The sequence below is a fragment of the Callospermophilus lateralis genome, chromosome 17 (assembly GCF_048772815.1).
Source record: "Callospermophilus lateralis isolate mCalLat2 chromosome 17, mCalLat2.hap1, whole genome shotgun sequence".
Lineage (NCBI taxonomy): Eukaryota > Metazoa > Chordata > Mammalia > Rodentia > Sciuridae > Callospermophilus > Callospermophilus lateralis.
In genome coordinates, this window is record NC_135321.1 from 26,611,434 (window position 1) to 26,625,643 (window position 14,210).

The 14,210-nt window shown below is 33.1% G+C and overlaps 1 protein-coding gene across 4 annotated transcripts in view; it reads right to left on the reverse strand.

The window, feature by feature from the left end:
• Positions 1-14,210, reverse strand: part of Ark2n (arkadia (RNF111) N-terminal like PKA signaling regulator 2N) — a 90,245-nt gene that overhangs the window by 30,460 nt on the left and 45,575 nt on the right. For all 4 annotated transcript variants that reach the window (XM_076836785.2, XM_076836784.2, XM_076836786.2 and 1 more), the window contains exon 2: positions 13,212-13,996. In XM_076836785.2, the coding sequence (XP_076692900.1) occupies positions 13,212-13,926 (715 nt within the window). In that variant the 5' untranslated portion in view covers positions 13,927-13,996. The remainder of the gene's footprint in view (positions 1-13,211; positions 13,997-14,210) is intronic.

Below are 14,210 nucleotides of genomic sequence, written 5' to 3' on the forward strand. Positions count from 1 at the left end.
TAATTAAAGAGGCTGAGGGTGTGGATCTAATAAAATGCCCCTGGATTCAATCCTCAGTACAAAAACCAAAATAAAATGTCACTTTTTTTACTCAAGTAACTTGCTTATAAATTTTCTAGTCTAAACAAATGATGATAGCATGAAGTCCGCTTACCTTCTTTCTTATAATTTTAAAATACCTATATTATCAGGCAAAGTCAACTGTATATTAAAAATAAAATATCATTGCCAGGGTGTTCTGGCACATTTCTGTAATCCCAGCTACTCTGAGGCTGAGGCAAAAGGATCACAAGTTTAAGGCCAGCCTTGGCAAATGAGCAAGATCCTGTCTCAAAATAAAAAATGTAAAAGGGTTAGGAGTCAAGTCCAGTGATAGAGCACCCCTAGCCTGGGTTCAATCCCCAGTACCACCACTAACCCCCCACCCACAAAAAAATAATGATATATATATATATATATATATCATTAACAGACTTAATGCACTTCAAATGATTTTGCATATAGCTTTTATGTAAATCTCATGTAAACAGAGACAACTATAGCCAGAAACCCTTGGTGTTAAATCTATTTAATTAGTAGGGGAATAGTAATGAAAAACACAATAAGCAAAATAAATTAGTTTTCATATATTCTTCTATTCAATCTGATAGTTAAAAAAAATTAAGTACAAAATATTTGGTTAATTTTTTTAAAGACTTTTTTTCTGATTTTTGTTGTTGTTATTGTTGTTGATGGACCTTTTTTGTTTATATATGGTGCTGATCTTAGAACCTAGTGCCTCACACATGCAAGACAAGCGCTCAATCACTGAGCTACAACCCCAGCCCTTTCCTCCTATTTAATTACCATAACTAGGTTTACATGTGGGCAACTTTTTACTCACATACCTGGGAATGAATATTATGTTAGTGACCTGTATCCATTAGAATCACTGTAGACTAAAGCATAGTTAACTGCCTACAGTACTTGTCAAACATAACATTAAAGAAATTGCCAGAATTATTTCAGAATTCTGATCATGGGTATGCACGTGCATATACATACTCATATACAAATCCCTGAGATTAGGCTCATTTCTCTGACTTGGGAAAAACAACAAACAGATAAGCTTCTAATTTTAAAAAACAAAATGCAAAATATTCAGTATCAAACTATTAATTTAACCATGTTATGTTCTAAATTTTTATTTGTACATTTAAAGTTATAATCAATTTTAATACACATAAAATATGCATTAATATGACTAAGAAAGTTATTACTGCTTACGAAAGTGGCTCAAATAACCAGACCATCTAATCTGCTGGTTAAATTCTCTTAAAATGATCAGGTATCTAATGTTCTAAAACAACGAATTAGTAAAAACCAGGCAGAAGGCGACTGTGGACAGATTATCAGAAAATACACTTAACTTTAGATAAGGCCATCTAAATACTACCAACTAAAGAGAAATACTATGATGAAATATCAATAAATTATAACAGCTGGTAATAGTTATAACTAAAATTTTCCCCTAACATCTCTCAAGTGTTTATTTAAAAGTAATTTTTTTTAATGCACTAACTTTTTAAGTCTATAACAGTCATTTAATTAAAAGCTACAAGTGAAAATATCTTCTGATATATTAGATAAAATGCACATATTAGAGAAGTGAAATATTCAGAATATAGTATTTTATTCTTAAATAGAAAGCACTTCAGCCATGTCTGGATTAGTGCTATAGGTTAAAGATGTTTCCTGTCAGCATTAGTCCTTCATAGTCTGCAAATAAATCCAAATAGGAAACATTCTTAATCCTACTTAAAATTCTAGAAAAACTAAAGGAATTCAAGGGAAATGAAGGAAATGAAGAAAGGACCACTAGGCACTTAAATTTAACACCTAAATTACAGAGTCATCATCACATAATGCAAAAGTTATTCTCACTAGTATCAGTACTTGTAATCTTAGGAATACAGACGTTGCCTCTGTGAAGGAGAATTCAATAACATGTAACAGTACATCTTTAAATGTCCATAATACAAAACCAAATTATTTTGGCAGGAAAAAAAATTTTAATTGTGCAATCTGGAAAAGATGTTAATATTTTTAAGCCAAGTGTACTGCTTTTCAAAACAACAATCTTTATGACAGTAACATTATCTTTAAGGCACTGTACAAAAATGAAAATCAGAATTAAAAATTCTTTATATATGTTTTTGCTATAAAATTATTCTTAAGGTTAAACTCCAAACTAGAATGTCAAATTTTACTTCATAGTAAGTTTCTGACATATAATCTATTAATTAAGATCAATGTATTATGGAACTCCTTTCTACCAAAACCTGTTTCTACATCTTTAAGCAAAATTGTGTAGAAAAGGGCTCCAAAATTATTAGTACTAACTAACCTTGTAAAATATTAAAGTGATATTCTTATCTGGAATATCAAATACTCAAACTTGTTTTAAATTCCATTCCACTGAAATTGTATTTTTCTTAAAGAAAAATATCTACAGAGCTCTTACCCAATTATACAATGATAAGAAAAATTAGAATATATCCAGTCAATACAATATCGGCAATAATTTGTTTAGATGTTATTCTTAAAAGATAAATAACCTTTCTAATTTAAAAATAAAAAGCATTTCAGACATGCTTAATATATTAAACATTTTATCACGAAACAGAAAACTGTATTAAGTGCTTGAAGCAGTTTATACATGCATTTTAAAAGTCATTTTTTAATGTCATATTAACATGCTGAAATGAAAGTAATATTTTCTAATGTCCAAAAATTCATGTCTAGTAAAATCTGTGATCCTGGGAGAAAGGTAAAGACAGAATAAACATAAGCTTTTAAGATGGCAGATTAGTTAAAATTCAGTCCATCCAAAACCATATGCTCTTTTTGACGTAAGACTTAAAATACATATATATTAGCAGACACAGAGTGCAAGTGTTGTATTATCATTTCAAAGAAATACCCATCATTATAAATAAGCTTCTATATATTTTAGGGTGAAAAGTCTTGATGTTAAAAACCTATGCTTACTGGTCAAATACAAAGTTCAGCAATTCTGACAGTCATTAGACAATAAAAGTCTCTACTTATGCATATATTTTTAAGTAAGTGAGCACATTAATAAGTCTTCCCCAAAGATAACTCCCAATTCTCATGCATCAAGTTCTGAAAAGAAAAAACTAAATCATAGTTATTTTTCAATTCAAGACTTGAAAAGGAAAAAACTTGGCTTAGTCTATTACTGTTAATTTACAATCTGTAAATATTTGGACATAGAACTGAATTTAAAAATGACAGGGCTATGATATAGCACAGTGGTAAAACATGTGCTTAGCATTCACAAAAGGCCCTGGGTTCATTCCCAGCAGAAAAAAAATAAAGCAATGACAGTTTTCCTAAGTATAGTTACTGACGAATACGAAGAAAAATTAAAAACTGTTTTTATATTAAACTCTAAATAGACCAGCTCTTATAAAAGAGGTTTAGATTTTTCAGAAGTTACAACTTCATCAAGTAATAAAATTAACATTTTTAATACAGTCATTAAGTTAACAAATGCTAAAAGAAAGCCTAAATTTCTATTTTAAGTGAAACTAGTACAAAGCACAATTTTTAAAAGCCAGTTACATTAGCAAAGTTACATATTCTTATTGAAGATTTTCATTCTAATTTAGCTGTTTCTCATGACATTCCTACAAATCCTGGGGCGGGGAGGGGAGACAGTATTTCTCAACTATAGGCCTCAAATAAAAACATATGGTCCAAGACTTTCAATCCTGTGGTATTTCTTTCCTTTGACACACTCCATAGGTCTTTAACATAGCTAAGAGATTTATTTTCAGTACAGAGATTGAAAACCAACAAACTTAGTCATCAGCAATTTAAAAACCCACTGAATACATATACTTGATAGAGTAACCATTTTGTCTGTCCTCTAGAGGTACCTTTATACTACAGTACCAGACAGTACCACTGAATGATATTTGCTAGATTATTACCTTGGGTACTGGGCTTTAAGTTAAAGCGCAAATTAGTTCATCCATTTAGTGATGAAAAATATAGTTAGTAGTTCCCCCGTGGTTTCAGTTACCTAAAGTCAACCACGATCCAAAAATAGTAAAAGGAAAATTACAGAAATGCACAATTCACAAATTCTAAACTGTGTACTATTCTTAGTAGTGTGATTTTTCCTGTCATCCAGGTCAGGACATGAATTATCACTTTTTCCGGTGTATCCACAATGTATATGTTATCTGTCTATAAGTCACTTAATAGAAATATTGGCTATAAAATTGAGTGACTCAGTACCACAATTTTTTGTCAAGTAACCCTTACATAGTAGCCCATTTCTAGGCTACAATACCTACATCATTTACTTCACTTGTCTCCTCATGTAGGCATTATATCATTTCGTGTCATCACAAGAACGATGTGTACAATAAAATATATTTTGAGAATATTATTACAGTATATTGATTTTTCTATTATTAATTTGTTACTGTGCTTAATTTAAAAATTAAACATTATAATAGTTATAGGAAAAATAGGGTATATATAAGGTTTTATTTTTTGTGGAGTTTGTTTTTTTACTATTCACAATTTCAGGCATCTACAAGGGGTCTTGGAATCCTCTGCCAATAAGGGAAGACTACTGTACTATTTTTCTCATACATAAAAATCACACTGCAATCTAATCTTTTTTCCCTACAATATCTTATATAGTAGGTACAGTCAATATTTGCTCAAAAAAACTAATGTATTCTTACTATTTCAAATGTTATTTAATATTTTAACTCTAAATAAAGACTAGCAACAAACAGGTTCATTTAAATGAAATAGGTAACACTGATATAAAAACGTTCATTCTGTACTTTCATTCATCTTTACTGAATTATAAGACTTGAATCAGAAGGAGTCCAGTGTTGGTAGAGTATAAATGCTAATGCTAAGAGAGTCTCAAATTATTAACTATTTTCCTATTTTAATTCAATAAATTCCCAATTTTAAATGTTACTATTTTTTTTGGCCTGAACGAGTATAAAGGTGAGAATTGCTCTGATTATTATATAAATACGATTCTACATTCCAATCTACGTAACAAAAATAGACTAAAATTTATCAAACTCTACTGCTTTAGGACTGGAGATATAATGGTTCAGTGACAGTGCTTGTCTAGTACACATGAAGTCCAAGGTTTGAACCCCAGTACCAAAAAGAGAGAGAGAGAGAGAGAGAGAGAGAGAGAGAGAGAGAACAAACAACCCTCTGTAATTTGTTTTGAATACTTAATTTTTTTAAAAATTAAGTATTCAAAATTAGCCAGGCACATTGGCATCCACCTTAGCGAGGCACAGTGGCTTACATCTATAACCACAGCTATTCAGGAAGCTGAGGCAAGAGGATCTCACATTTAAGGCGAGCCTGGGCCAGATAATGAGGCTGTTTTTAAAATGTTTTTAAATAAACCATTTATTACTTTAGTTTTCAAAACATTATGAAATGCAACTTACAACAGGCACAATCCAAAGAAGCAGACAGTTAACAATTTTGTGATAGACCTTTAAACTGTTCCGTATTATTCCCATTTTTAGAAATATTAACTGGAAAATTGTTGTTTCTCTGGGAATTCTTACATTACTGTCAACATTTCAACAAGTCACAAATAAGAATCAACAAAGGGTTGTTGTGGCTGTACTTGGGAATCAGGCATCCATCTATAAGGGGATATCACCTGATAGGGTGACAGGGGAAATTCTTTGACCAACTAGTGCATTTTAGGTACCCTGGGTTCCAGCAGCCGCTTGATCTCTTCACCAGCATCAAGATGAGTTAGTTTTTTCATTCGTATGCAGAATTTCTTCTGTCTGCTTCTGCATCTTGGAAAAACAGCTCATACAGGGCCTCTTCTAGGACACTGCCTATGCAGTTGCTATCACACATAGAATCCCCATCAAGTAATCCTGGAATTTCCTTGGGTGCTCCTTCAGATACCCCAGCATGAATGAAGTCAGCTTTAAAGACATTGAGGTCATTTGATAAAAACAATATTAATTCTGAAAATTGTATTTTTAATAAAACATAAAAAAAAAAACAGCATAAATGTTGCTAAGAAAAGCCTGATAAATACAGCACTGATAAATAGCATTTAATTCATTAGCCAAATGAAAGTAACCAATTCCAAGAGAAATAATAAAAAAAAAGATTAAGATAACATTATCATTTTTCATAGCTTCAATGATTCTGCCTGGGAGCATGTATTCTGTTACTATACAACAGACTTAATATATAACAGTAGTTTTTAGCCTTTGCTGAACATTAAGACCTGCAATAATTTAACAATACCAAAACCTGGGATGGATACAAGGCATCTGAGGTTTATTTTGTTTTAAGCTCCCTAGATGATTTTAATGAACAGTCTTGATCCAGAACCACTATATCCTTGAATATAGTGCTTTGACTGTGAAATTCTTAAGAATTATTTTGGCAGCTGATCTGTAACAAATTATTATATAATAATTCTCAGCTGACTGGTTTTCATCAAAAGTTTCATTTTTAAAAAAAAAAAAACCTATGGAAAAACACATAGAAGGCATACAGAATCCATATGTACCTTTGGGTTAGCTTTATATAAGCAATGATCTGCGCAATATGTTCAAATGTATATATGCAATCAAAAAAAAGTTTTATGGTTAATTGGGATATGATACAAATTGTATCCTACTCCTGTGGAGAAGTATGGCTCTGATTTGTCCTGCAGTAAAGAAAACCTGTTTACATATAATGCAGCTAGTTCCAAACATGTAAATATGTATATAGCTATTAATATCCAGTAGAGGAGTGATTTCATAGGATTCTAATTTAGGATACGGTCCCAAGCCATACTGTTTATCCTTGAGTTAGGCTAATTTAGGTCTCTAACAAAATTAACATTAAACTCTTCATTGTCAGAGACCTATTAAAAGTATTCATTCCTCAGACCACTCCTGACTACTCTGTTCCCAGTCAATCCCCAATGCTGCCCATTAGATGTGCACAAAAATTCACTGAATAAATGATCAATGGAATCAATCAATCTTGGCTTTATACCATCTGCCTACATAAAGACGTCATTTTGGGGGTAGAGAGAAGATACTAGTAATTGAACCCAAAGGCTCTTTACCACTGAGGCACATCCCTAACCTTTTTTATTTTTTATTTTGAGATAAGGCCTAACCAAGCAGCTCAGGGCCTCGCTAATTTGCTGAACTTGCAATCCTTCTGCTCAGCCACCTGAGCTGCTGGGATTCAGTCAGGCATATGCCACCACACTTAGCATGAAGTTTTATAAAGAATGTCCTATGAAATGGCTCTTATGTACAGGGTACTTTTGAAAAAATGGCTTATTTATCACCCAGTGGCTGTTTATGAAGATAAAAAAGAATGTTTCAATATCAACCTCACAAGAATAGTTAGATACAACAAGAATGTTTTAATCAGTCACATCACCTATTTTCCATGCCTTTAGGCTATGGCACAACTTTTTAGCCCAATTCTACCCAGCAAATGAAAATTTCAGAAAGGCTTGCCTCTAACACCTCTCTAACTTCACCTTATTCCTTTTCCTCTGATTATTCCTTACCCTATGCTGTCTTGACTTTAAAACAAAACAAAACAACATCAAAAAAACCCTACAGTGTACAAACACTTGTGCAGGGGGCAACGAAATAAGTTGCAGCCTCATAAAGATTACTACCAGCAATAAACACTGATAACCAAGACATTTTTGAGGCTTTAAAAAGAGGGACACATTTGCCCAAACTCACAGATCCCAGAACAAGAGGGCACCCTAACAGTAAAAGACAGACTCTGGATGACAATGACATGTCAATATATGTTTATCATTGTAACAAATCTAGATGTTAGTTCAGGATGGTGCGAGTGAGAAAGGCTTTTTATAAGGGCAAGGGTATATAGAAACTGCTCAATTCTGCTATAAAACTAAAACTGCTCTAAAGAAAAGCATATAAAAAATTCCAGCGGCTATATTTTCACTTTAAAGACACAGACCACTTTTATTAATACTGATATATGTCTTTTTCTCAAAATAGGATATATCAAAAGCAACAATTATGCTTTAATATATAAAAACTTAACGCAGGCACTCATTTTAGAAAATAAGATAGGAAAAGCAAGTCAAAAATAGTATCTTACTGCTTTAACCCAACAGACTGCCAAAGGCAGGATACCTACCAAACTTAAAAGCTTGTAAACTGAAGTTAACATCCATATTTTAATATACAGAAAACTACATTTTAAAAATTCATGCTTTTAAATTACTCATTTAAATAGAATAAAAGATGCTTATGCTTGTTAATTAATATAAGACAATGCATGGTTTATAATAACACAATTTCAAAATAAAAAAAAAACAAGGCTGCATTGTTTAGAACTTGATACCCATTGCTATGAGAGACTTAGCATATCACTTTATTTTATTCTATTTAATTTTTCAGATGAAGGTCTTGATATGTTGCCTAAGTTGGGCTTGATCTCCTGGGCTCAAGGGATCTCCTACCTCAGCCTCCAAAGTAGTTGGAGCTAAAGGCACATGCCACAGCACCCAGCTCACCTTTCACTTAACTGAGAGTAGTTCTCAATCCTGGCTATTCACTTTCATCACCTGGGGAGCTTTAAAACTGCTAATGCCATAGGATCAGACCCCAAAAATTCTAGTTTAATTGGGATGAAGTGGGTTCCAAGCATCAGAATATTCTCCCTGGTGATTTTAACATATAGCCAGGTTAAAGTGGATGAATTTTATCCACTTGGTTTGCATTTACTGAATAGTTTTTACCTGATTATTCTGTTTCAGTGTTTTATTATCAGTTTTTTTATTTAGTAAGTCTCTTAAATAGCTATCAAAATATATCCAGATTACAAAAGGCCTATATTAGGGACATGGAGCTTTTGTCACTGAGAGAATAACTTTATAGTCAATCTAGGAAAAGGCCAATAATGTGCTTCATGGAATTCTCTCTATGGGCTTAGGGTCTTATGAGTTCACACTGCTCAAGTTATTCCAAACAATTAAATATCCAATAGGTTAAGAACCCTCACAGATTCATAAGGAAAAACAATAGCAACAAACCACACGCCAGAGGAAAATGTGAAAAGAACAAGAATAAACTGTTTATCAAAAAAATACAAATGACCAAACATGATTTTTCAACTTTACTGTATTGATCAAAGAAATGCAAATTACTATAAGATACAATTCTTCTACTTCATCAGCAAGATTTTCTAAAAATAAATACTCAATAGCAAGAATATAATGGACAGACATCCAAAATTCCTGGATAGAATAAAATATATTTTATTATTTACTTATTTTTGTGTGCTACTGGGGAACGATCCAGGGTCTCATGCGTGCTAAGCAAGTGCTCACTGATCCACATTTCCATCCTAAACATTTAAAAAGCAGTAGGAAGTATAAGGTCAAGAGCCCTAGGTGTTCATACTCTTACTCATGATAGCAAGCTGTAAAAATAGCCCAAATGACCGACATAGAAGAAGTTATAGTTAGCTCAATTATTCAAAATCCAAATATCCTAGATAATAGCATTTAGGTTAAAGGCTCAAAATATAACTTTAAAAGGAAAAGGAAATAGAAGCATTATCTAGTGACAAATTTTGTTATATATTATGGAACGAAACATACTCAAATGTTGACAAAAGTGAATCTATGGGTGACTTTAATATTTTACTTCACAGTTTTCCATTTCCAAAACTTTCTACAAAGAATTTACCACTTCAAAAGAAATGCTGTTGTTGTTATTGTTTTAACTTCCAAGTAACAGTAAATTGATCAAGTATAATAATCTCTACCACAGGAAAAAGTGTGAGGTAAGACAACAGCTTGTCATGATACATTCAGTACATAAATCTGGTGAATAATGGATGCTGGGATCCTAGCTTCAGCAGACTGAGCTACTCTGATTTGCTCATGTGGACTGAGAGAATTCAGGTGACCTTAAACAGCTGTCTTCAACATCATCTCTGACATTCTTCAAGAGAGGAAACTAGATGAGACAACTGTCTCTTACCTGTTACAATGGGTACCATTTTTGGAACCCTACTCTAGGTATTTTATCTGGTATACCATTAGACCACACAAAAGCAAGCAATTATAGCCAAGACAAGATGAAGCTACCTGGGGTTCACCCTATGTTAATTATGAATTTTTTTTTCCTGCTGCCCATGTACACAGATGTACATGTCTATTCACAGAATGAATTTCTTGAACTGAATGGAGTCTAACGCCCATTATTCATATTAAAAAAATCAAAATCCCTCCAACAGCTTATTTTATAGAGTTAAGGAGTGATTTTACAGAGAGACTGCCCCCTCATGAAAAATAATGCTCCAATCATGGAAATACATAAAACACACCAAAAAATCTATAAAGATGAATCAGACACTTGATAAAAATCATGAATAACCATTTTGACATTAATTCACTACAAAATACTACAAATTTTACTATAAAATATTCTTGGCTCATTTTTAAGTCATCCAAATGAAAGAATTGCCAGAATTATCTTGGTATGGTATCTCCAAACAGATTATTATAACATCCATATTCCCAAAACGTTTGAGAAGAAAATGGTCGAATGCTAATAACAAGCCACCTGTCAGTTAACTGATATTATTTTTTAAAACCTTAATAAGCATCTGTTGCCTAGATATTAAAATAAATTATTAAGCTTGATCATGCAGTATATTAGTCTACATCATTATTTGCACTTTTTAAAAGAAAATGCACTAATTGTTATATTACTTGGCATAAGAGTACATTCAAGATAATTCCTTCAACTTTTATGCTGCTGCCAAAATCTTATAAAGCATTTTCTGAATTATCGACTTAGTTATACCTTGATGAAACAGCATGTAGTAAGAAGTTTTTACTTTTCCCCTTGGTTTCCATTCTGTGTAAACAGCTGGATGCAAATTTCAACATCCAAGATATTCTCTTAGGCACATCCAGTTTAAGTTTCCCTGAATGTCCATGTTATTCACTCAAGTTAGTTCATAACACAACTTTTCAACAATTGCTCTTGCTATATGGTTGAACATGTCTCCCCTCTTGCCCAAAGTCATAATCAACTCAGGAAACTAAAGTATACCTAATTTACATTAAAAATGCATGATGCACATTTTTTCAGAGATAACAATATAGACAGCTGACCTGAAGTTTCTAATATTTAAACTCTAGGTTGTTCCATTTTTGCTGCTTTGCATAATAACAGAAAAGACCATTCATAGTTGTCTTATATGAATGGCACTTCCCCCGCAAAATTATGCAGTGCCCAACATAGGTAGTCATATACGTGGGTCTGCACCTTAAACTGTCATTTGATTCTTCATCATTACCTTAGAAAACTCTACATATTTCCAAAAGCCAAAAATTCACTAAATAGTATAAAAAAAATAGAAACTATAGATTCAGATTAATTTACTTTGGTGTTTGATTAGTATACAATTCAGAATAGATAAGAAAGAGACTACTGGTGTTTTAGAGGTTTTAAACAATGGTCAAGGTAGTCAAATATGACTAAAGCATACCTAAGCTATTTAAATAAGCCAAACAGGGAGAATTACCCATGAAGATATTTATCATGGCATGTCTACAATGGGGTTCCACCTTCAAAGAGAATTCTGTCCACTCATCTTCTCCCTTTCCATAAAAGGGTCATGTATTGGGAAGTTACATAAAAAGTATTTGGTTAGTGGAATGAAAGACTGTTCAAGAGAGCTATCATGATCTTGATTAATACATCAGAACAGGATATAAGAATGCATGAGAACAGGATATAAAAATTCATGAACAAGTTTATGGGTGTTAATAAGGCTTTCTTAAAAATATTACTAACTCTAAAATTGAAATATACCTAGAACCTACCTTAGAACAACCCTGAAGTCTGCTTCTCTAATGAGCTTTATGTAAATTCCCTCTGAGTGTTTTTTATACAAGGAACTACCAAAGAATTTTCAAGAGATATTCAAAGAATAAAAAGCATTTCTAAAGACTGTTTAAAATTCATATTTAATATTTCATATGGATGAAGCTTTTATTTGTAAGTTGAACACCTATAAAGTGCTTCTAAAACCAATCATTCTTATTGATGAATTTATATAAGTTTGGTTAGTTATAGGCTTAATTAACCAATATGATTTTTCTTGAAATATCCTTTTATATCAGCAATATGCTGTCTTTGTGTGTAGAAACAGAAAACTGGGGGGGAAGCATAGTCACCTATAAAACTTTAGAAAACCAAAATCTCCCCCTCTTTAATGCAGCAATAAACAATATTATCATGATCTATTAAACATTAGGTAGTTTACAAAATTTTTCTAATCATTATCAGTCTTGACCAGTGAGAATTTCCCACTTCAAAATCATTCATATATCATCTTTCTTCCACTATGAAATTTCAAGACTGTCTCTGTCATAGTACACAGTATCAGATGTGATAATACAGGGAAAGTAGAAATGTCAAACATGTAATAAATTACAGACCCTTACACCAATGACAGCTGGAACAAATAAATTTCCAACAAACTTTTTAAAGCTTTGGGGAATAACGGGAAATTCTGCCAAAAAAAAAAAAAAATCTGTCCAATGTGAGTATGCAACAAAGATAACTAGTTTATCATTCATAATTGGGGGAAAACATAAAATTACCATTTTAGGAGGAGCAGTTCTTAGAAAACTTTAATGAAAGACAGAACGTGTCATTTCAGACACCATAAGTGCAGTGACTATATAATAAAGCAAGTTGCCTATTCCTGAGGAAAACATACTTCATAATAATGCTGAATAGTAAATGTTAAATCTAAGCCGTGCTAGAAAGGCAAAGATGGGAGTTCAGGTAATGTATTACAGAGAAAGAGACTTGTGAGATATTCCATTACTTAAAAAATAATCTTGTCCCTACCAGTAACAACTTAAATAATTTTTCTGCTGATGTGCTAAAGTGCACTGGAAACCTCAGAAAAGGTTTGGTGTTTTTTGATTTTTTAATTGGCCACATCTTGTTAACAGACTGCAGTCTTCAAATTTACTCAGAGCTGCAGGTCTCCTGGATTTTTTCAAGTGTCACTCATCTAACTGAGACTGACAGCTGAGAAATGCCATCAGTTGCTTTACAGTCAGTTTAAAAAACATCCTCTACCTGGTATCTCTGCAGTGATTGTCTTGCTGCTCCCTGAAACCTCTTCATCATCATCTGAGGAGCTTGTACTTGAGTCACAAGTCAGGTCACTGTCACTGGTACTACTGTCCTGCAGCAAGTTGTACTTCTTTCTCGCAGCAGCCTCCCGTTTCTGCCTCAGTAGTCTGATCCGCTCCTTATGCTTTTGGCTCCGATGACCTTTAACCTTGGCAACTCGGCCATTCTGTTTATCACTGGATTGCCGGTTTTTCTTGGCAGCCATAGTAGATGTTTCACTTTCAGAACGGGATCGCCTAGACTTACGCCCAACTGTGGCACCAGACACTCCAGAAGGGTCTCCTTCCACTGCTGTTTCTGCCTGGGAGGGTTCATTTTCTTCTGCAGAAGACAATGTATCTGAATCAGCCAGGTGACCACTAGAGGAAGGGGAAAGCATGCAATGATTAGAGGAGTCACTCTCATAAACTCGACCAGTTGTCGGCTTGTCACTCTCTGTGGATGCTAATTGAGACTCAGAAGAGTCTCTTCTCAGTTCCATCAACAAGCAAGGCATTGAAGAAAGAACTGCAGAATCTGCTACACCATCTTTCTGAACTTGAGATTCCAGTTCTACAGATCCATCTTCCTCCTTGGCTGTCTCTTGTTCTGATGTTTTCGGTGGGACTTCAGACTCAATGAGTTCTTCAACTTTTCCCACTGCCTCTTCCATCTTCATTTCAGAATTTCAAGTTAAATCATGGAGCAGAGTCTAGGAAACGATATCAAAGATGCAACAGGAAAGCAACCTGTACAAAAACACACAAAATCAATAAAAAGAAATGGAGGATTATTTATTCAACAAACATGCCCACTTTCTAAGATTTCTAATCAAAATTACCATTTTGAAGGCCTTTAAAATATTATATGTCCTTATCCATTTGCTTTAAACAGTCTGAAAATTCAAAGAGCTTAGCAAAATCCTAGCAAATTCAACTACTAAGAAGGGCACATTATTCCACT